The 20,394-nt window shown below is 38.7% G+C and overlaps 4 protein-coding genes across 5 annotated transcripts; 2 read left to right on the top strand and 2 right to left on the bottom strand.

The window, feature by feature from the left end:
* Positions 1-10: 10 nt before the first annotated feature.
* LOC122865264 (UPF0729 protein C18orf32 homolog) lies at positions 11-2,893 on the bottom strand. Its single transcript, XM_044173431.1, has 3 exons — positions 2,753-2,893; positions 1,045-1,266; positions 11-531 (listed from the first exon to the last, which is right to left on the bottom strand). Exons 2-3 carry the CDS (start codon positions 1,222-1,224, stop codon positions 466-468), a joined length of 246 nt encoding a protein of 81 aa, XP_044029366.1. The 5' UTR covers positions 1,225-1,266; positions 2,753-2,893; the 3' UTR covers positions 11-465.
* Positions 2,837-6,378, top strand: rad1 (RAD1 homolog (S. pombe)). Its single transcript, XM_044173430.1, has 7 exons — positions 2,837-2,964; positions 3,358-3,559; positions 3,731-3,839; positions 4,010-4,167; positions 4,416-4,516; positions 4,835-4,933; positions 5,375-6,378. Exons 2-7 carry the CDS (start codon positions 3,365-3,367, stop codon positions 5,550-5,552), a joined length of 840 nt encoding a protein of 279 aa, XP_044029365.1. The 5' UTR covers positions 2,837-2,964; positions 3,358-3,364; the 3' UTR covers positions 5,553-6,378.
* bxdc2 (brix domain containing 2) lies at positions 4,811-9,873 on the bottom strand. The gene is made up of 11 exons (XM_044173429.1): positions 9,672-9,873; positions 9,174-9,285; positions 8,984-9,027; positions 8,828-8,898; positions 8,673-8,722; positions 8,504-8,577; positions 7,775-7,825; positions 7,374-7,475; positions 7,094-7,222; positions 6,734-6,972; positions 4,811-6,094 (listed from the first exon to the last, which is right to left on the bottom strand). Exons 1-11 carry the CDS (start codon positions 9,807-9,809, stop codon positions 6,070-6,072), a joined length of 1,035 nt encoding a protein of 344 aa, XP_044029364.1. The 5' UTR covers positions 9,810-9,873; the 3' UTR covers positions 4,811-6,069.
* A 2,474-nt stretch (positions 9,874-12,347) lies between these two features.
* Positions 12,348-20,391, top strand: dnajc21 (DnaJ heat shock protein family (Hsp40) member C21). Of its 2 annotated transcripts, none has more exons than XM_044173611.1 (12): positions 12,348-12,780; positions 13,529-13,622; positions 13,753-13,876; positions 14,727-14,858; positions 15,093-15,397; positions 15,503-15,669; positions 16,237-16,330; positions 17,608-17,775; positions 17,893-17,941; positions 18,064-18,191; positions 19,348-19,438; positions 19,707-20,391. In XM_044173611.1, exons 1-12 carry the CDS (start codon positions 12,684-12,686, stop codon positions 19,866-19,868), a joined length of 1,611 nt encoding a protein of 536 aa, XP_044029546.1. In that variant the 5' UTR covers positions 12,348-12,683; the 3' UTR covers positions 19,869-20,391. The 2 variants fall into 2 exon arrangements, with proteins under 2 accessions (XP_044029546.1, XP_044029547.1); XM_044173612.1 differs by having other exon boundaries at positions 12,349-12,780; positions 19,351-19,438.
* Positions 20,392-20,394: the final 3 nt, after the last annotated feature.

Here is a 20,394-nt window from a genome sequence, read left to right as displayed (position 1 = left end):
GTGACAATGATCAATCTTGAACCAATTTTAATACAGGTATAATATTGCTGTCACATTTATCTTGTTTAAAATATAGAATACAAACAATTCCTTAATGACTTTACAGTATGAAATAAGCAAGCTAGTTGAAGTGGAAGCACAGCTTAGTATGGAATCAATAAATCTTCTTTAATTTGAAGGTTTTCTTATATTCATTACACTTCAAGTCTGACTTAGAAAAACTTTCATTGAGATTGAATATTTAATTAAATGCATGTATCAATTCATGGCTAATGAGGAAAATATATCAACAATACCCAAAGTTACTGTAATATAACTGAAAAAATTAAAAACAAGGTACACACAATATGGAAGGTTATAAAAACCACTCTATTCAAAGAAGACATAACTTAATTCATAGTTTCTCTATATTATATTAATGGAATATTTACACAGTTTTAGATGCATCATAAACATTTGGAGCTGTCAATCTGTCTTCTTATCTGCTGCTATAGTAGATCCATTGGCAGTGACCTCACCATTGCTTTCAGGCTGAAACATGTGAAAGAAAATGTCATTAAAAATGCCGTTATCAACAACATACAATCATGAAAGAGGCTCACAACTAACACCAGTATTAGTCATGATTAGGTCAAGTGAAAGCCAACTTAACCCGCAAACTTTAATCTCTTTAAATGATGCTAAATATGACTAAATACATTCAGAGTGTCTGGATGAGCTGTGTTTAAGTGGTTCCTGTTAGGTGAGTTAACATTATATTTATCTTTTACAAATACTGATTTCGAAGCTTTTATCTTAAATCTGTGCATTAGAGCAGAGCAGGGCTGGAATTAATATCACAGTGTTAGAAAGAATTATTTTTATGATATGGATGTATAGTATAACATCACAAATGCATACAAGATCACATATAAAATACTTAACAGGGTTCCACTGTACTACAATATTAAATTATCGTCCAGCCCTACACAGATAAGAGAAATGAAAAAGGGTTTCATTATTAAAATGTCATGATAAAATCCTAACTTTTCCATTATTCCTTACCTTGGAAGTCCCATTACTCTTTTCACTAACTTTTTGGTCACTAGTGCCTGTCTCCTGGACCGCTTTTTTGGTCCAGAATGTGTTAATAATCGGTGAAATGAAAGGATAGAGGAAAGGCTCCAGGAACCTCTTGTAGACCCACAACAGGACAGGAATCACAATACAGGGAATGCACACCATGACTGTGGCTCAGAGAGGCCGCCGAAAATGAAGAATCTGAAGCTGAGAACGAAGACAGAGAGGTTCACAAGTTGTCAAATAAATAATGTGTCTGAATATTGATAACTGAGAATTTACAAAGAGATTATTAAATAGTTAGGCTATATAAAAGAAAAACTCAGAATTACAGGGGGGTGTACACAAAATCATGAACACCTGAACAACCTCAAGAAATTCAATACAATACCCCTATCTATAAAACAAAAGGATACATTTTCTTGAGGAAAAATTTTGTGATGCTGCCTGAGGAAAAAAAAAAAAACTTTTTGCAAGAGTGGTGCTAAATGGTGTGTAGGACATTACTAGGTGGTTGCTATGGTTTTGCTGGATGGTTGCTATGTGGCTGCGTCAATGTTGCAAGATATTTCTCCTGTGTTTTGGTACGGGTGCTAGAAGGTTGATGCTAGGTGGTTGCTAAGATCTGTGTGTACAATTGTTTCATGAATGAGATCCATGAACCTTTCAGCAAAGTGAAACAAGATTTTGACGCCTGACCAAAACACTGTACTTCGAATAACCTCACCTGCTGACGTGTGGGAATCTAACTATATCTTTTACATTATTTCATTTTCCTATTCAATTGTCTACCAGGTGTGCATTAGACAACAAAAACAACTAAAACTACAAAACGTCTTAACTGAAGCAATTACGTTCAAATAGTGGTGACCTGTTTAGAGTATATAACAATATAAAACCACTTAGATCCAAAATTATATTTAAAGAAATTCCATCTGGCAATGCTTTTTTAACAGATGGAGTTTTTTTAACTGTTTGTTTCTGAATCAATATTTGTGTGATCCACAAGATGATAATTAGCATTCAGCCAACCATAGGATGATAAATCCTTAAAGTGATTTGTGTAGTGTCCCACTGCAATGAAAACGTTCACTGGTCATAGTTATGTATGGTAAGTTAAGAGTTGTGGTACAAAGATGAACATCTTACGACTGCTGTGTCGACAGAGCTTCACGGGGGGCGACAGTACAGCAGAAGGAAAAGCATAACAAGCAGAATTGAAGTGTCAAGATGCTAACTGTATCTGATAGTTTATTATTTATTGCCATTATTTATTTATTTATATGTTTATTATCACTTTAGTAAGCACATGTCTGCCTCCCCCCACCAGTTTAAAAAGCAGTGAGGTTTGTCATCAGTGATCTGTCAGTAAAATTGGTGTTTAAGATGTTGATGTTAAAAAAAATCGTAGAAGAAGCAGAAGAGAGGCGGTGTTTTCAGCTCTCCTTGGAAACCACAATCGTCGACCTGTTGAGGCCCTACCTGAGACTAAAGCGAGCCTTTTGTGTGCTATTAACTTGTCTCGTTACTGATAGCGAAACTAATCACAACGTCATCAGACCGACTGTTAGCTAACGCTAGCTTCCTGCCATCGCTCGGTGGCGAACGTCACAGGTATAAAAAATTGTAAATCACCTGCAGACCAAACAACATTTTTCTAACCATAGGACTTTAACTGAGTAATATGTCTCACCTCTGTAGATCACAAAACACCACTGGTGCCACGTACTGCCGATGAACACGGGATATTTCTCATGTGTTTTGGACCCTGTTGCGAAGACTCTAGAATGGGATCACACATGCGCAGAACCTACTTCCGTTGAATAAATATAGAAGCGGAAGTTGTTACCTACTGGGGGCGCCTTTCTTCAAACAGAGCCGTATGAGTGTCTGAATTACAATTTTGTAAGTGACTGACATATAATGACAGTTGCCAGTAATGTTTTTTTTAAGTTTATTTACCTGGGATGCTAGATAGTGGCACTTGAAATTAGCGGCAGTTTGCTATTCACGTTTCTTTCAACTCTTAATTACATGTGATTCGCTGCCATATAGCCTAGCTTAAAATATGTCAATAACAGACAGCAAAATGACAGTTTCGTGCGTGTATGGTACAGTTAACGTGAACCTTTTTCGGCTAAGCGTTTGGTCTTGGAAAATGGTATCCTAGTGGTATACCTAGTTGTAAGAGACATATGTGTTAACGATATATTAACTTAGCTGCTATTTCATAGTTTTTACCCTCCGGAACATGCCGTTCAGACGTTTCTTGTAAAGTTCTGCGTGTCTTCATTTCAGTGCCGCAATGCCTCTGTCAACCCAGTCGCAAGCCGATAATGAACAATACGTTTTAGTGGCCAGTTTGGACAATGCTCGCAATCTGTCCAACATACTGAAAGCCATCACCTTCAAAGACCATGCCATCTTCAGCGCCACACCCAACGGCCTGAAGGTCACTGTAGAGGACTCCAAATGTCTGCAAGCCAATGCCTTCATCCAGGTGTGCTTTCTTTACATATATGATAATCCTTATACTTTCTCATTGAATAAACAGATAAGTGATCCAGTTGAATGCAGCAGTGTCTTGCTTTTCCCAAAATGTAGTTTCTGTTAAATGAATCCCCAGTAAAGGTGATACTTGAAAGAACAGACATCCTTCTTTTTATTCCAGGCTGAGATTTTCCAAGAGTTCACCATAAGGGAAGATTTGGTGGGTTTTCAAGTCAATCTCACTGTTCTGATGGACTGCCTCAATATCTTTGGAGGAAGCACAGTACCAGGTAAAGATAAAGGAAACCTGATTGGAGAGTGAGCTAAACAAAAAAAAAAAAATAAACCAGATATAATTCTATTTAAACACAGTTTACAAAATCTTTTAGCCATAGTTAGACTATTATCCATCTCAGATATGACTCAGCATTTTCATTATACCCCTCTTGTGATGTTGCAGGAGTATCAACAGCTTTACGGATGTGCTACAGGGGGTACGGTTACCCTCTAACCCTGTTCCTGGAGGAGGGTGGGGTGGTGACTGTGTGCAAGATCAACACACAAGAACCAGAAGAGCCTATTGACTTTGAGTTCTGCAGCACCAACGTCACAAACAAGGTGCACTTTCACTTTTTCATATAATGAAAGAGATATACATAAATTTGGCAGATTAACAAAAACAAACTGTAAACTCATATGAACCCATCTCTTTAGAGACTACACATTAACAGTAAAAATACAACTTTTATGTTCCTTGCAGTGACTACTTTACAAACCCCTTAGGAATATATATGAGAGTATCTGCAAGTTTTATGAAAACAGTACATAACTGGTTGCGACTCGTGTACCTCTGGCTCTTTTCAAAGGTGATCCTGCTGTCAGAGAGCCTGAAGGAAGCCTTCTCTGAGCTGGACATGACCAGTGAGGTGCTACAGATCACCATGTCCCCCAGCCAGCCATACTTTAGGTATGTTGTCAAAAGTAAAATTGCTTTTGAAAGCATCACTACTTGTTCTACAGTATAATGTTTACAGGACATTTGGCTCATGATTATATTTCTAAAACTCCAAAGAACCATGTTTAAAATACATTTAACCTCCTTTCAGTAATTAAACTGTCAAATCTATCAAGGTGAAGGAAGCCCACTTAAACTTTTTTCAGCCTTTTTCTTTTGTTTGATTATACTGATTGTAGGTAACAAAAACCCGAGTTTTACAAATATTGCTTACAGACACCTCTTACTACCTTTCAGCTACATTGTTCTGTGGTTTATTCTGCTATTCAGGTTGTCGACATTTGGGAACTCTGGAAATGCCCATTATGATTATCCCAAAGACTCTGACATGATGGAGCTGTTCCGATGCACCAAGACCCAAACCAACAGGTTAGTACAGAGAAATAAACTATACTGTTAGGAACCTAAGGTGGACTAGGGGAAATAGAGAAGGTTACACGACAACCGGAACAAAAGAATGGCAGAGACAAAGTAGTGGATGAAGTGAAATACTGAAATTCTTTTTCACTTTCATTTAGTTGCCATATGTTGCTTCATGAAAGTGGTGACGGACTGTAATCCCCATGCTTGGGAACTGGACATGCAACCATTAGTAGTATTATTGATTACACATGTGCTTTTCCTACTCTGTCATGTCAAAATATTTGCTATGAAAAGGGCCAGTTAGCTTGTTTTCACAGGGTCTTACATCATGATGTCCAATTTTAGTTTGTACCAGGCCCTGAGGAATATTCTTGTCTGCATATTTACCCTTAATGAGTTTTATTAAAGCTCCACATTCTGTGCTGTCCTCTCTGTTAACTGTGACAGGTACAAGATGTCCCTGCTGAAGCCGTCCACCAAAGCCCTGGCTTTGTCCTTTAAAGTCTCTGTGAGGACAGACAGCAGGGGCTTCCTCTCTCTGCAGTACTTGGTCAGGAACGACAACGGACAGATTTGCTTTGTAGAATATTTTTGTTGTCCTGACGAGGAGGCGGAGGAGGAGTGATAACAGTCCAGTGAATTCCCATTTTACATAAGCACCTTAACTTCAGTGGTGGCCAGTTGCTTTGAATGAGAAGGCAGTCTGCCAGAGGAGGCAGTACAGCCAGTGGGTTGCACACAGGAAAGAAATGCTGGACTTAATGGGCATAATGGATAATGGACACAGTGGGAAAGGTTGCGTTGTTTTAACATTATCAACTGGTTCATCATTTACCAAACAATCACACTTGAGTGGAGCATTACCACTGGATTTGTGGAAAGATAATGTCAACTTCCTAGTCTTGTTATGTACCTGTTGTAGTAGTAGTAGTTAAACCACTACAATACTGAGTTCATACTTTCATAGATACAGAAAGTCATTGTATGTACAGTTACTGTATTTTGTATTGTTTGTTACTATGGAGACCCAGGTATTTTGTGTCAGAAGTCCCTCTACATGTAAACATTGCCTGTAACTTCATGAGTCTACATGGTTTGTAGTCCAATTGCAGCCATGATCTGGCTGCGTTCAGTATTTGGTCTCATCTTTCTGGAGCTTCTTCTGACCTGGCCCATAAAACAAGACAAGGCACTTTAATACATGTTTCTCAAAGTGTCTAGTGTAGTGTGTGTGTGTATACACTGTACAGTATGTCTACTCTCCACACGCCTTAGATTTCTCTGCACATACATTGCTCTAATTGTCCAGGTTGAATGTGTATGCTGACACCTTTTGACAACCATTTGTTTGGCGTATACATCAGATTATATTGACAGTATGTTTGAATTGTTTTATTTCCATGACATAGAAAACAACTGTAGTTAAAAGCAATAAACTTTTTTTACATTAATGGAATATTAACTTTTATCAAAAAAGGATGGTTTGCAGTTTTGTAAAAGCTGAGACCTTTATAGCATTTACACACTGTGCAATCCTGTGAGGGAGCGACATATATTGTGTGAATCCACAAACTATGGCAACAGACACAGAACACAGTGTGTATATTTAAGATGTTCTCTCGTACTGTCAAATATGTGATAGTAAAATTACATGTTGCATATAGTCTTTTTCTAACTTAACAAAAAGCTCATAATAATGGATATCAGCCTTGACTACACTAATGCATTATCACAGTTTCTTGAGACAACATTACATCGCCGCAGCGGTTAGCCATTCACTCAGCTTAATCCAGTCCATTCCGTTACCTGCGTGCCATCCTTTGTCTTTTGAAAGCTTTGTGTTTGTTCTTCTTCACCACTTTTGGCTCAGGTGCTTCGGTCTCGATGTGAACAGGCTTCTCCTCAGCTGGTGTTAGGAAGACGTCAGCTGTAACGTCTCTGGCCAAATCCTCCTTCGCTACAGTTCTCTTCATTTTCTGCATCTCCTTCACCATCTGCTTCTCACGCACTCTGGCTGCTGCCGCCAGTCGGATCTCTCGCCGGTGCTGTGGGTGTGTGAAGAGAAAAGTGACTGATGATGTGGCATGGTAATGTCTCAGGCACATTAAATGTGATTCAATAACATCACATGCTTGCAATGTAAACTAGCATGCACTGGATTTTTACCATGTTAGGAGACTGGAAGTCTGGGTTTTCATAGAGCGTAGGCCCTCCAAAACTCCCCTGAAAGATCTTGATGAGGTTGAGAACAAAGCGTGGGCCGATCTCCACTAGAGAGGCATCCTCCTCGATGATCTGAACGTGGCACAGAAATTATTGCAAAATAAACATTGCAAATGGAAAGAACATAAATCTCTGAACACTAAACTCACAACAGAAAAATGAAATATTTACTAAAAATGCTAATGTAGGCCTAGAAGACATGCCAAGAATAGCGAAACATTACCTGGTAGTTTCTAAACCATATCCTGTTGTCTGCGATGGTGAATGTGAAGACGTGGTCCACAAAAGGCTGACTCTTAGGGTGGTAGCGTGGAGTGGAAAATGTCTGCAACAGGAAAATGTAATGAATACTTCCTTAAATTTAAAAATGTAGATATACAACCTACTCAGCTTTCAAACTAAGTAAATCTTGCTTATAGTTACATTCACTGCTGGATCTAAACAATGATCAGTGTTGACACTGTCCAAGTCATGTTACACAAAGTAGACTTGGAGTTTTAGCAGTTTCATCCAACGCTGTTAAACTGTTGAACATTTCAGTCAAGTCTACTTTGCTAAGCTATTACCAAAAGTCTAAGTCAGGATTAATGTATGCATCTTCTGACATGGGTCTCGCATACACACCTGGGTGAAGAGCTCCTTCAGTAAAGCATAGTGGGGCTCCTTGTCAAATTTCTGTGGGAGAAAACAAGAAGTAGAGACAACAAAAAAAGTTTAGCTCTTGTTCAGGTTCTGACAAGTTCTTACCGTCACTGACCTATTTGACAGTTTGTCAAAGCAGCTAGAGAATACAAGACCGTTCATTACTCAGACCAATGATGGGAAATCATGCACCAGGAATGTGTAGGTTTTTGTTCAAATACCACAGTGACATAAAGAACAATGAGTTTGGTGTTCTCGAGTTGTATATGTGCTGAATGCAACTGTTGATTGTTTTACTAGGCAATCAACAGATAATTAATCGCCAAGTCATTAATTAAGCATGCATGCCAAACATTTGCTACTACCAGCCTTTCAAATATGACAATTTCCCCACTTTACTCAGTTTTACATTTTATATGATACTTTTTTAAATTGAATATCTTTAGGTTTTGGGTTGACATCACCTTGGGATTTGGGAATTGTGATGGGCATTTTTCAGAATTTTCTGACATTTTATATATCAAATGATAAATTCAAATCAGTAAATAATGATTAGCTGCAGCCCTAGTTGTGCTAATAATTAAAATCATCTGGTGTCATGTTTGGATGGAATTACAGGTCTTTGTGGCACACACAGCTGCCCATCACTGACACATACCCCTAATATAATTATATTATTGACAGAATTACAGACGTGCCAGTACTACTCACAGGATCGAACGAGAGCAGCGGCCTGGATCCTTTGAGGCAGTTTCCTGTCATCTTGAGTTCAGCCAGTGTATGAACTGTGGAGGAGACAATAATATAAATCAATTTTTCCCATGGCACATCACAGATGTTGTCTACTGCACATTAGGACTGTAGGACAGAATAAACTCACTGTTTTGAACCAGAAACTTTGCAGAAGGTCCATGAGGGCTGTTTGAAATCCTGTAAGTCAAGAACATTATTGAATTTACTTTTAATTTGTTTTACAACACTAATTACAAAGGCTAGCTTAATGTTTAGAGAATGTAACAAAGATCAAATACTCACCACATATAGAGGTCCTGCTTCTTCTTGGCCTCAAAAAAGAGGCATTTGTTGCAGTTTTTGATTTCGCACACCTGGGAACAAAGCTGATCTTTAGCTATGCTGTAATGCATATATATATATATATAAGTGTGTGCAAATTTTAAATAACAAACTCACCTCATTAACAACAAACAACTTGTCCTTTCGGTCCATTTTTGTATCTAACAGACAAAAGAAAAACCTTGTTATTTTGACGGTATAACTGACAAAATAGATATCTCTGCTCAAAATAACCAACAATCTAACAAGTGTCAGCACATGTAGTTGGGTGACATAACACTGTATATGAATGACACACTGCACTAACCTGCTTTTGAATGAGGCATCATTGTCCTCAGGTCTTGCATCAAGTGTCTTGTTCTGAAGTTGATGCCTCTTGAGGAGAAAATGAGAACCCTTTCCTTGTTGGTCCATCTACCCTGTTGAAGAAAATGTGTTTCACAACATCAAAACAAACTAAAACACGTTTATTATTATGGAGTTCAAAACATTTCCCCTGTTCACCCACATGGCTTCTTCATTTCTAATAATCATGATAAGAGATCATGAGCAAATCAAATTGTGCTTGGCCCTGTTTTGTGAGTGCTGATCTCAGACTGGGCATGTTGTAATTTAACGACATTCTCTTTACCATGCTACACATTAAATTACACCACTCAATGTGTTTGTTATAGCCAGGCGTTAGCCGTTTTAGTATAACAATGACAATAAATAACAAACAAAATATACCACCGGTGTATTGGTGAACTTAAGTTAGCTAACTAGCTACCAACTTCAGTGACTAATAACGAGCACGAGCCCTTACCGACGAAACTGGGGCTGGAATCGTGACTTCATTTTTCTTCTCCTGTTCGGCTTCACCTTTATCTGCCAGAAATTTTACTTTCTTTGCCTTTTTACCAACAGCAGCCTGTCCTCCACGTTTTCTCTTGAACGCCGACATGTTTGTAAGCCGACACAAATCTCGCGTAGCCACAAGTCCAACCGTCCAACTCAAACAACACACGTGCGGGCGGAGCAGAGGGAGAGACCTCTAGTGGCGCGGAGGTGGTACTGCAGGTACTGCACATGGCGTCACATCCAAAAACATGAAGTATAATATAATGTAACATGTAAATAATGTAGCATAATTTCTTCAGCCAGGAGTTTAGAAATGCTGAAGTCAAGAGTCTGCATATCACCCCCCACCCCAAATTTTGACCAGAAAATTAAGATATCTCAATTTTGTCATTCATTTACATGTTTCATATTGCATTTGTGTAGTTAACTGTTTATTTATAACTTTACCACATTTCCTAAACAGTTTCAAAGCCTCAAAGCCACAAAGCAGCAATAAAATCCTGGTGAAGAAATGCTAAAGCCTGGATTTATTTAGAATTTTGTCAGCCTTAAAGTAGTCAAATTCAAACACACTGAGCCAAAAAATACTGGAATTTCCTTATAAAATACCCACCATGTGTATGTTAGCAAGTTAGTTAGAAAGTTAGTTTCATGAAGAGGTGGCTTGTGTAAATACAAAGAAGGTGCAAGTCTCCTTGACACCACTAGAGAGCATCATGGTATCAGAAATACTTTAGTGATCCCTGAGTGGAAACTCTTTTATACTCTCGTATAATACTAATGGCAGTAAGCTGGTATCTGTGACACCTTACAATCTAAAATCAGATTCATTGTAACAGTATGGAATAAACAGAGAGGTGTGGTAGACACTGTGCATTGTAAATAATTAATGCTCTAATAGTAAATGTTTTATGCTTGTTTAGGCTGGCTGGAGATAAATATGAAACAATGGAGGACAACATACAAAATCAGAACTGTAAATGTGAGATTTTTATTGTCAATTATGGTGAGTGGGACAACAAGTCACACTGATGCAGGTTAGTGCTATTATAACAGTGGGCATAGCAGTAATGGCCCAATGAATGCAAGTAAAAGGGGCTTGTAAGATGTTTGCAGAAGATGAATATGATTTTAATCAGATAGAAGAACCAATGAGTAAAGCTTTAATGTCCCAGAGGGGCAATTTGCCTTACAGACAGTAGTCAATAATAGTAAATACAAAACGAATACAACAATGTATAAAAATGGAAATGAATACAATATATGGTGGACTGCAGTCACAGGCTCACCTTTGATGAGAAGTAAGTCTTCTGTGAAAGTCAATGAACATCTCTTTGGTCTTTGCTCCAACTGACAAATTACTCCCGCGACTGGGCCATGACTTCATGTCCTCGTGCAGAAGGCTGACTATTACAAGTCATCCACAAACTTAAGAACATACCTCATCCAGTCACCGATCTTTATAATAAGTCTGACAGTCGTTTGTGTGCAAGACAAACATAAAGTGGGCAAAGGACACAGCCCCGAGGAGACCCTGTGGAACATGAGTGTTTACTAGACACAGAACCATTCACTTGAACTCTCTATTCTCTGATTGTCAAAAAAATCAATTAACTAATTGTTGGAGAAATTTAGAAGTGACCAAAGGGTTTTATGGGCGTAATAGAATTTATGAAACTTAGACCAACAGATGGTTTTACAAAAGAGGCCTCAGGACTCTGTGATTATGTTGTTTTGGGTTACTAGGTGCCAGATGTCCAAGCTAAGCCGGACCTTGAGATAGGCCTCAGGCACTCCTGATACTGACAGTTACACATTGACAGTTACTATATCACCTTCAACCCTCTCCTTGCCTTATAAGCAAACCGGAGGGGTCCAGTCTATGGCTAAAATCTCGTTTTTAACATTTTGTTCAAAAGTTTTCATTACAAGGTAGGTAAGGGCCACAGGGTGATAATCGTTTATTGACTCAAATCTTTTTACAATCTGCTGTTCCAAAGAATACTGAAATATATATGGAAAAATGACACTTAGTTGTCTAGCACTGGTTTTCAGGATGTGGTCAGGACCAGGACAAACAAACAAACCACTAAATTATTTGGCAAAATGAAAAGTTTACAGGTTCTGGCACAAGCTGATTGGTGAATAAATGCATGGGAGAAGACAGAAGGTCTGCTTGGGAGTTTTAGAAATCACATCTCCAATGAAGTGCATTAAGATGTGTGCTCACCTGTAGCCATGGCAGTTAAGGTCAAAACCTAGATTTGACCTAACTGTAATACATCCAGATAAGACTGAAGGAGGGTGCAAGGTGGGGCAGCTGTAGCCACCAGTTTAGGAGACTGAAGAAGAAGCAGATAAAGCAACAAAATTAGTAATCTCCAGAAAATAAGGGATGGATCAAAGCATAGAGTTGGACTAGATTGCCGTTAGTTGCACAGGGAGGAAAATCTAGATGAGAGATGTGTGAACCTGGAAGATTATAACTGTGATAATTTCATATAAAATGTTCTTTTCACTACATTGGTCTTTTCCCGAGAGTGGACCCTAATAATATAAAATCTTTATTTAATTTCGAACTGTAGAGGGCAGCATTACACGATTATATCTTTAAATCTGCCGAAATTATAAACTAAAGAAGAACACTTCTCGCGAGATTAAGCGTCACCAAGCAGCACAGTTATGTTCACGGCTTATGCTCCTAACAACCGGTCGTAAATTAATTTAGTGTATAGACGCTGTTTCTCAGTGACAAATGACATTGCGCGGATTTGAGTATGTAAGGCCAAAACAATACAATATTGTTGCTATCACTTGAGAAGTCTGGATTACTTAAGAGATAGAATATAGATGCTGCCCGGTCGCTAGCATGCTTCAATTAGCTACATGCTAAAGTTAGCGTCGTCCGGGACAACGTGAACATCATTTTACTGAATATTTATCCCAGATACAAGTTTCTCTTTACAGTTAGCTAACAATGAAGTGTCACTATGAAATATTGGGTGTGAAACGAGATGCAGGAGACGATGATTTGAAGAAATCGTATCGTAAATTAGCATTGAAATGGCATCCAGGTAAGTTGTGGTAGAAACCTTATGGACGCAACGTTACCAAATAGGATGAGAATATCCCTTATGTAAGTTAAAAGTATGAACATCGCAGTGTGATAATACTTCATTTAAAGTAAAATTTCTGGATTTCTATATGTGTAATTTGAAGTATTGTTAGTATTGGTAAGTATCAAACGTGAACAGCAGTCCTTGCTAAGAATGGTGTGACACATGATACTGCATTATGATGGAAAGTTATTACATTGGTCAGATAATGCCACAAACACAGTTTGTGTTTTATAACTTTATTTGTTTTACATTCAAACCTTATTCTCTAAAACGAGCAACAACACCTGTCAGATAAGTGTAACGTTAATGTAGTAAGAGTACATCATTTGCCTCTAAAATGTAGTGGAGGTATTGCATTTATTGCTTTCTAAGTGAGACAAATTAAAAGAAAGCACCGACTTTTAATACTGTAGTTGTTTGTGACACTTCATTACATATAGGTTACACAGTGTTTATTTACTAAACTCCTCTGGCTCGCCTGGGTGACCGTGTCTTTGGAACTTGTTTTATGTCTTTTTTACTCTGAGAAGATTGTAAAGATGCTATGCTTGAAACTGCTTTGTGCCGGTATATTCCTTCTACTTTCAGTTTTTTATCCTTGCATCAATATGCCGTTAACTCGAACCGTACAAAATTGTCAATAAAGCTTTCAATAAAGTTTGTCACTCTAACAACAGCTGTGATTTCGTTCTGAAATTCCCAGATAAAAACTTGGACAATGCTGAGGAGGCGGCAGAGCAGTTCAAGCTGATTCAGGCAGCTTATGATGTCCTGAGTGATCCACAGGAGAGAGCTTGGTGTGTACACATTTATTTCAACATGTGAAAAGAGTTCTTCCTGAGTCACAATGTCTTTACTGTTTTATGTACAAACCATGTGGGTTAAGTATGTCTTAGTTCGATACTTCTGTCTCCTTCTGTGTGGCAGGTATGACAATCACAGGGATGCTCTGTTGAAAGGAGGACTGAGTGGAGATTATGAAGATGACAGCATTGACCTGCTGCAGTACTTCACAGTCACCTGCTACTCTGGCTACGGAGACGACGAGAAGGTGAGTGTTTGCGGTCATGTGTGCAAGGATCATGTTGCTCAGTACTCACAAATGGACTCATCAAACCTTCAATCAGGTCTTTTCGGTGCTGTTCTTCAGACAAAGAAAATGCCAACAGAAACAGGATCTCAATCTGCCAAAGAAACTAATTTCAAACGTCCCCTGGAGTCTAATTTTGTGGAGGATAAATCAATTACATTACCATATGATATTTGGTCAATGTAGCCCAATCTCTTCTCTACTTTGTCTATGTTATTTCCTGAGGAGGGGAGGAAAAGAAAATGATTAAGGTTTTGGGAGGCAATTAAAGGTTTATCCGCAAAAGATTTCTGTTATGAAATACTCTTGAAGTTGAAGCACTCAAAACACATACCAAACAACTTGATTGGATGTCTCCTGATTTTAAAAAGTACATGTAACTCAGGAGTTGTGGCACCACTCAAATAAATAACAGGTCAGACTGTCTGTCCTTGTTGGATGAGTGTACACGTAAGAGAAAGCAGTAATGAGATTATCAAAAGGCAGATAAAAGGTAATGACACCATTTATGTCAGCTGCAGGACTGTGGGAAAGCTGGAAATGATGTCCCACTTAAAAAAAACATCCAGTCCCCTTTTCAGTATGCAAGAACACACAGCCAGTCTACCAAAATCACCCAAGATTTAATGAAACCCAGGTTGAATTTTTTGGTCTAAATTCTAAAAACTATGAGAGTCCACCACCTTAACGACAGCACTTGCTGTTCAGGTTGGTGGAGGCAGCTTCATCCCTTGGGATTGTGGGGACTGAAGTTCTTTGTGCATCTCAGAACATTTATTCCCTCATGTTTTTATCCACACTCTCTCCCTAGGGCTTTTACACAGTCTACAGGAATCTCTTTGAGTCCATTGTTAAGGAGGAGATGGAGCATGGCAGGATGGAAGATGAGGAAGAGGAGGAGGAGTTTCCTCCCTTTGGAGACTCTCAGAGTGACTATGATACCGTAAGCCAGCCCCACACTTAAAACAATTGTCTCGAGATTGTTCCTCTGTTGGATGATCTAAGAGTTCTTTATTCAGTTAAATTACTTGAAAAAAAAATAGTAAGCTCTTTTTTGCTACTTTCTCTGAGTAAAAACAAAAAACTAAAGAGTAACAAGACTAAAATATTAATAGTGAACCAGTAAAGATTTTTAATAGGCTGGTGTACTTAATCAGTCTCTATTTCCATATTACAGGTAGTGCACGTGTTTTACGGCTACTGGCAGAGCTTCTGCTCTCGTAAAAACTTTGCCTGGAAGGAGGAGTATGATACCAGGCAGGCCTCCAACCGCTGGGAGAAAAGGGCCATGGAGAAGGAGAACAAGAAGACCAGAGAGAAGGCTCGAAAGGAGCGCAACGAGCTTGTGCGACAACTCGTGGCTTTTGTACGCAAGCGTGACCGACGTGTGCAGGCCCACAGGAAGCTGGTGGAGGAGCAGAATGCTGAGAAGATCAAAAAGGTGGAGGAGCTGAGGCGAAAGCAGAAGCTCAGTCAGGCCAAGTAAGTAGTGGATGGATAGTTAGGTAAATGTGACATTTATTTTTTTCACTGTTCCTTTCTCATACTATAATACTACTATCATACTGTACTGTATGTTCATCCAAGACTGGCAGATGAGTACAAGGAGCAGAGCTGGGCGGCCATGTCTGAACTTGAGAAGGAGCTGCAGCAGATAGAGGCTCAGTACGGAGAGGAGTTTGGAGATGCATCAGAGAGTGAGGAGGAAGAGCTGAATATGGACGCACGGGAGAAGAACAGTGAAGAGGGAGGAGGTCAGTGAGACTGTGTGTTTGAGATTTACGCTTCATTTATACTTCTACATTAAGAGGTTATGTTGAGATTACAGCAGGTACATGCATCAGCTCCTGTAGCTACATCATAGCTGACATGTTTCCCCTCAAAAATGTAACTACACATCAGGGCTACAGAGATACCAAATGGGAACTGTGATTGGTCAACATGGGCTGCTTGTGTTCTGATGCCATTAGAGGATTGTAGAGGGTGAAGACAACTATCTTCTTCTTCGTAGTAACACACATCTAGCAAAACCATCTCCAGTAAAAACCTTCAGCTCAATGCAACACCAGCTCTGTATTACGGTGAATGAAACAACTTAACTAGGGCGACTGCACGGAATAGTCCCATGTTGAGTAATGAAACAAGGCTCTGAAATGGAGCAGGTTGTACTCGGCATACACCATCAGCCAAGCCAATGATGTCATCAGTTTCCACAGATTTTATTTGAAGTGATGTTTAAATAGAAGTTAATCGTCAGTGAAGTATAAAGTACTTGTTTGTGTGTGTGGTGCCTTTTTCAGTGCATAAATATTCATTCACAGATGCAGAGCAGCCTGATGGAGACGAACTGTCAATTGATTATTATGATGATCTGTACTGCCCAGCCTGTGACAAATCCTTCAAATCAGATAAAGCGTGAGTAACCTCCCACCCGCTCCACCTACCTGCTATCCTCTGGACCTACATGCTATTTCACCTCGCTAAGCTACGAGTGACTTTAGCAACGTTTAATTAGCACATGATCCGAATGCAGTGGTGACAACCTCAAATGCATTCACCTAACTGTTATTGAGTCCAGCGTGGCATTAGAGGTGTTGGGCCAGGGAGACTAATAAAAACAGTAGATATGATGTGTCTGGATCTGTGGCCCTGATGTAAATGACAGGAAAGAAATTGAGTAGTAAACAGACTGTCTAAAATCTTTGATTAATTTTATTTTCACAACTAAATGATTGCAGTTGTGGACTTCATGTATTTTGTTGAAAATGTGTTTGTGTGTTTTTCCTTTTGTTTTTGCTGTCTGTGGTGAAGAGATTTTTGTTCCTAACAATCTGAACAATGGAGAAAAACTGTAATAGTCAAGCTTGAATGATGAAGGTTAGTTGTTGCCATTATTTGCATGTTTATGTGTTGAGGGAATTGTCTTACTGATTTGGTCCTGATTCATCAACTTGCTCGGAGCTGTTGAAGCTTCTGTTTGTGTGTTTTTTGTTTTCTTACTTTTTACTTAGTGCTACTGCACACTTCAGACACATGGCACAGTTTGAAATGATTCATTGTTGTGGGTTTTATTCCTTAATTTATCTAATTTAGCTTTTCCATGGAGGAATGCCACGAAATGTTGCACTACAGCGCACAAACAGTAAAACAGTAATTTTACCTTGCAGATCATCGTAAAACACACTTCATTCAAACTGGACAGAAACAAAATAAAACTCACCAAAACTATCTTTGTTTGTCTTTCCGCTGTTCCAACAATCACCAACTCTGGTTTGGTCGCAAATAAATTTTTAATTCACCGTGTTAGATAAAGAAAAAAAATAAAGAGAAAAGAAATAGCTCTCCTCACAGACGAACAGTTTCACGGCAAGGGACTCACATGCACTAACATACACGCGCAGCCAGTGCGGCTGTATAAACAAAGCACAGAGAAGCTGCAATAACAAAAGAGGCAGAGGGGGTATGACGTCATCCTCTGCTCAGGACGCCATTATTCCACTATAAGTTTATATAGCACTATAAGTTTATATAGCAAAATCGTTTACAGAACATTTAATGATTATGTTAATACTTATAATAATACAAATATAATACAAATCTGCAAAGGGCTTTTATACACTTCACACATTGTTAAATCTATGTTATTAAGGACTTTTACATCTCTTTTTGTTTCTTTACTTTCCTCTCTACAGTATGAAAAACCATGAAAAATCCAAAAAGCACCGGGAGATGGTGGCGTTGCTGCGGCAACAGCTGGAGGAAGATGAGGTTTCACTTGGTTTGAACCTGGACGGAAAGGAGGGAAGAGAGGAGGAAAATGAGGAGGAGGAAGAGGAGGAGGAAGACAAGCCAAGGCAAAAGTATGTAGCTGGATGTGATAATAGAAACAAATACCTATTTTTCACCTGGTTGTCAGGGTGGTTTTTATACTAACTTCTTAGTTGTTTTTACTGACATATTTCTTTTAACCTACACAGGCTGTCCAAAAAGCAAAAGAGGAAAAAGAAACAGCAGAAAGTAGTACATGTGAGGCATATCTTTATTTTCCTTCAGTGGCTGTGTCTGGTTTAGTGTACTATTAATGCCCATGATGTGAATCTTTCTTAAAAGCCTTCTCTATTCTCTATTCATGCTCTCCTCCTCCATAGCATAGTGCTCCGGAGGAGGAGGATGAGAAACCAACGCTGACCACCTGCGAGGAAGATGCCCCAGAGAAGTCACCGGAGCCTACAGAGCCTGAGAAGCAGGATGATCTCCCTCCCACAGAAGTCAAGAGGTCAGTCCAGTTTTTTTTTTTTTTTTTTTTTTTTGCCATCTCCAGATCTGTGAAGTGTTCATGTTACCAGATACAGTCACTGTCTGGTTCTCTGGATTTGTTCAAAAGTGAGCATTTTAATGGTTTTAGTGATGCCACAAGTTAAGCCTTATTAGACTAAAGCCCCCTCTCGTGTCATGACTGAAACTACTTGATATTTTATGCTATGGGGCAGTAAAAATGTGTCTTTGGCAATAAAGACTGATTATACCTCATTCTACTCAGAGGCGACCAAGAAAATGCCAGTTGGCTGCAGTAGTACTGAATGTTTAAAGCTGCGTTTATTCATTATTATTTGGGGGCAGCAGAAGACGCAACACTTATTAACATATTATCATCTTGAAAAGTTGTTATGGCGATCAGTAGACTTTTTACACATCCAGCAGACACAGAGCAACATTAGCATTCATTAGGAGTCGTGTTTCTGGCAGCCTGATGAATATCCTATTTTTTTTAAAATACTTTTTGAAAGTCCTCTTTTACTCACCTTTTAGCTCTGTTTTTGTCTCCTAACTTTTTTTTACGTTTGGTGCTGGGCAGGTAATGGACATTTGGTTAAGTAGAGCTTTTTCGCTGGAAACAGCTGCCTGTTGGAAACAAGCATGATGAGAGCAGAGTTTGTGGGTCGTAAATCCAAAACAATGAGCCCAAAAGTGCTAAAATGCTCCGTAGAGATGAGGTGAACTGCAGTCAGGTGATAATTCTCTGTGAATTCATCACTACGAGCAAGACCTTTCACATTACATTAATGTATTCATATTTGATCTATTAACAGAAACATTTTGATAAATGCAGCTTTAAATTTTTAATTCTCATTCTTGGCATAATATTCAAAACAGAAGAAACAATCTTTTTGGAAAAACAGGAACCTCATCTCCTCATAGATTTCAAAATCCTTTCATGAGCACATGACATTCAAAAAATACTCAGTTGTGAGCAGGACTACCACGACTCTACTCAGTGTGAGAAATAGGGGATGTAACACAGTTAATTCCTGAATTAAATTAGGCACGATAACATGAATTACTTGAGAGTTTTAAAATGTAATGGTTGTTTTTGTTTTTTTTGCAGTTTAGTATCAGAGTTTTATTTATCTGTCATCTAAATGTTGCCTCAGCAGCTCTGGGAAGACAAAAGGAAAGAAGGTAGGAGGAAAAGACAAACCGAAGAATGTCAAATCACACACAGGAGGAGAACAGTTTTCTGAGGTTTGTATAGTAAAACCCAGAGTTTAATGGTATTTTATGTGATTTGTATTTATCATTATCCATTTAATAATTTCTTCTGCCTACGTATGTGTTCACACTTCATTTCATCATCTTCATCTCGTCATTTTAACAGCATCAGTTTTTAGGTTGCTATCCCTTTGAGTTATCGAAAAGACCCTTATTACATTATTTTAAAAAATGGCACTTACTGTAAGAAAATGATCCATACTTATATTATTAAATCTCATATCCCCATTTCCACCTCCAGAAGGAAGTAAACCTTTGCTGTGTGACCTGTAACAATGAGTTCCCCACACGAAACAAGTTGTTTGACCATCTGAAGACCAGCGGCCACGCTTCTGCTGTCTCCTCAAACGCTGCTCACAGTTCCATGAGCAAGAGCAAAAAAGACAAGAAGAAGAACAGATAACACATCTTTCATCTGGGCTGATGAACCTGAAAGAGTTTGACTCAGCAGGGATACAGGAAACGACATTCTGAGATGTCTCTTGGAAGATAAACTAGAAAAAGCCTTTTGAAAGTGGACTTTAATGGACTAGATTGGCTGACGAAGAGCGGATAGTTTTTTTTTAAAATTACATCATGTTCGGTGAGACAGCTGTGTATGTGTGAGACATTGAGACTCCTTTTACCGTTATGAGTCTTCCAGATTGGAATGATTGAAACTTTGAGCAGGTTTTGTGTACTGATAAACCAGTGGAGAAGATACAGAATGTGCACATGATGCACCTTTATCCCTATTAACAGATCCTTTACTGTTTTGGGAATCATCTCTCTTGGTTTATCATGAAATGCTCAGTAGTGGCATTACTGCATCATAAAAATAAGAGACTGCATGTTGGTATTTATTCAACAACTCTGGAATGATTTACATTTATGCCTCAGGTAACAATGTTTAACAATAAACAACTGTTGGATATGTCTGTACAAAACAT

This window comes from Siniperca chuatsi, linkage group LG18, assembly GCF_020085105.1.
Source record: "Siniperca chuatsi isolate FFG_IHB_CAS linkage group LG18, ASM2008510v1, whole genome shotgun sequence".
NCBI classification, from domain to species: domain Eukaryota; kingdom Metazoa; phylum Chordata; class Actinopteri; order Centrarchiformes; family Sinipercidae; genus Siniperca; species Siniperca chuatsi.
Note: the sequence above shows the minus strand (reverse complement) of the source record. Positions and strands in the feature narration are given on the sequence as shown.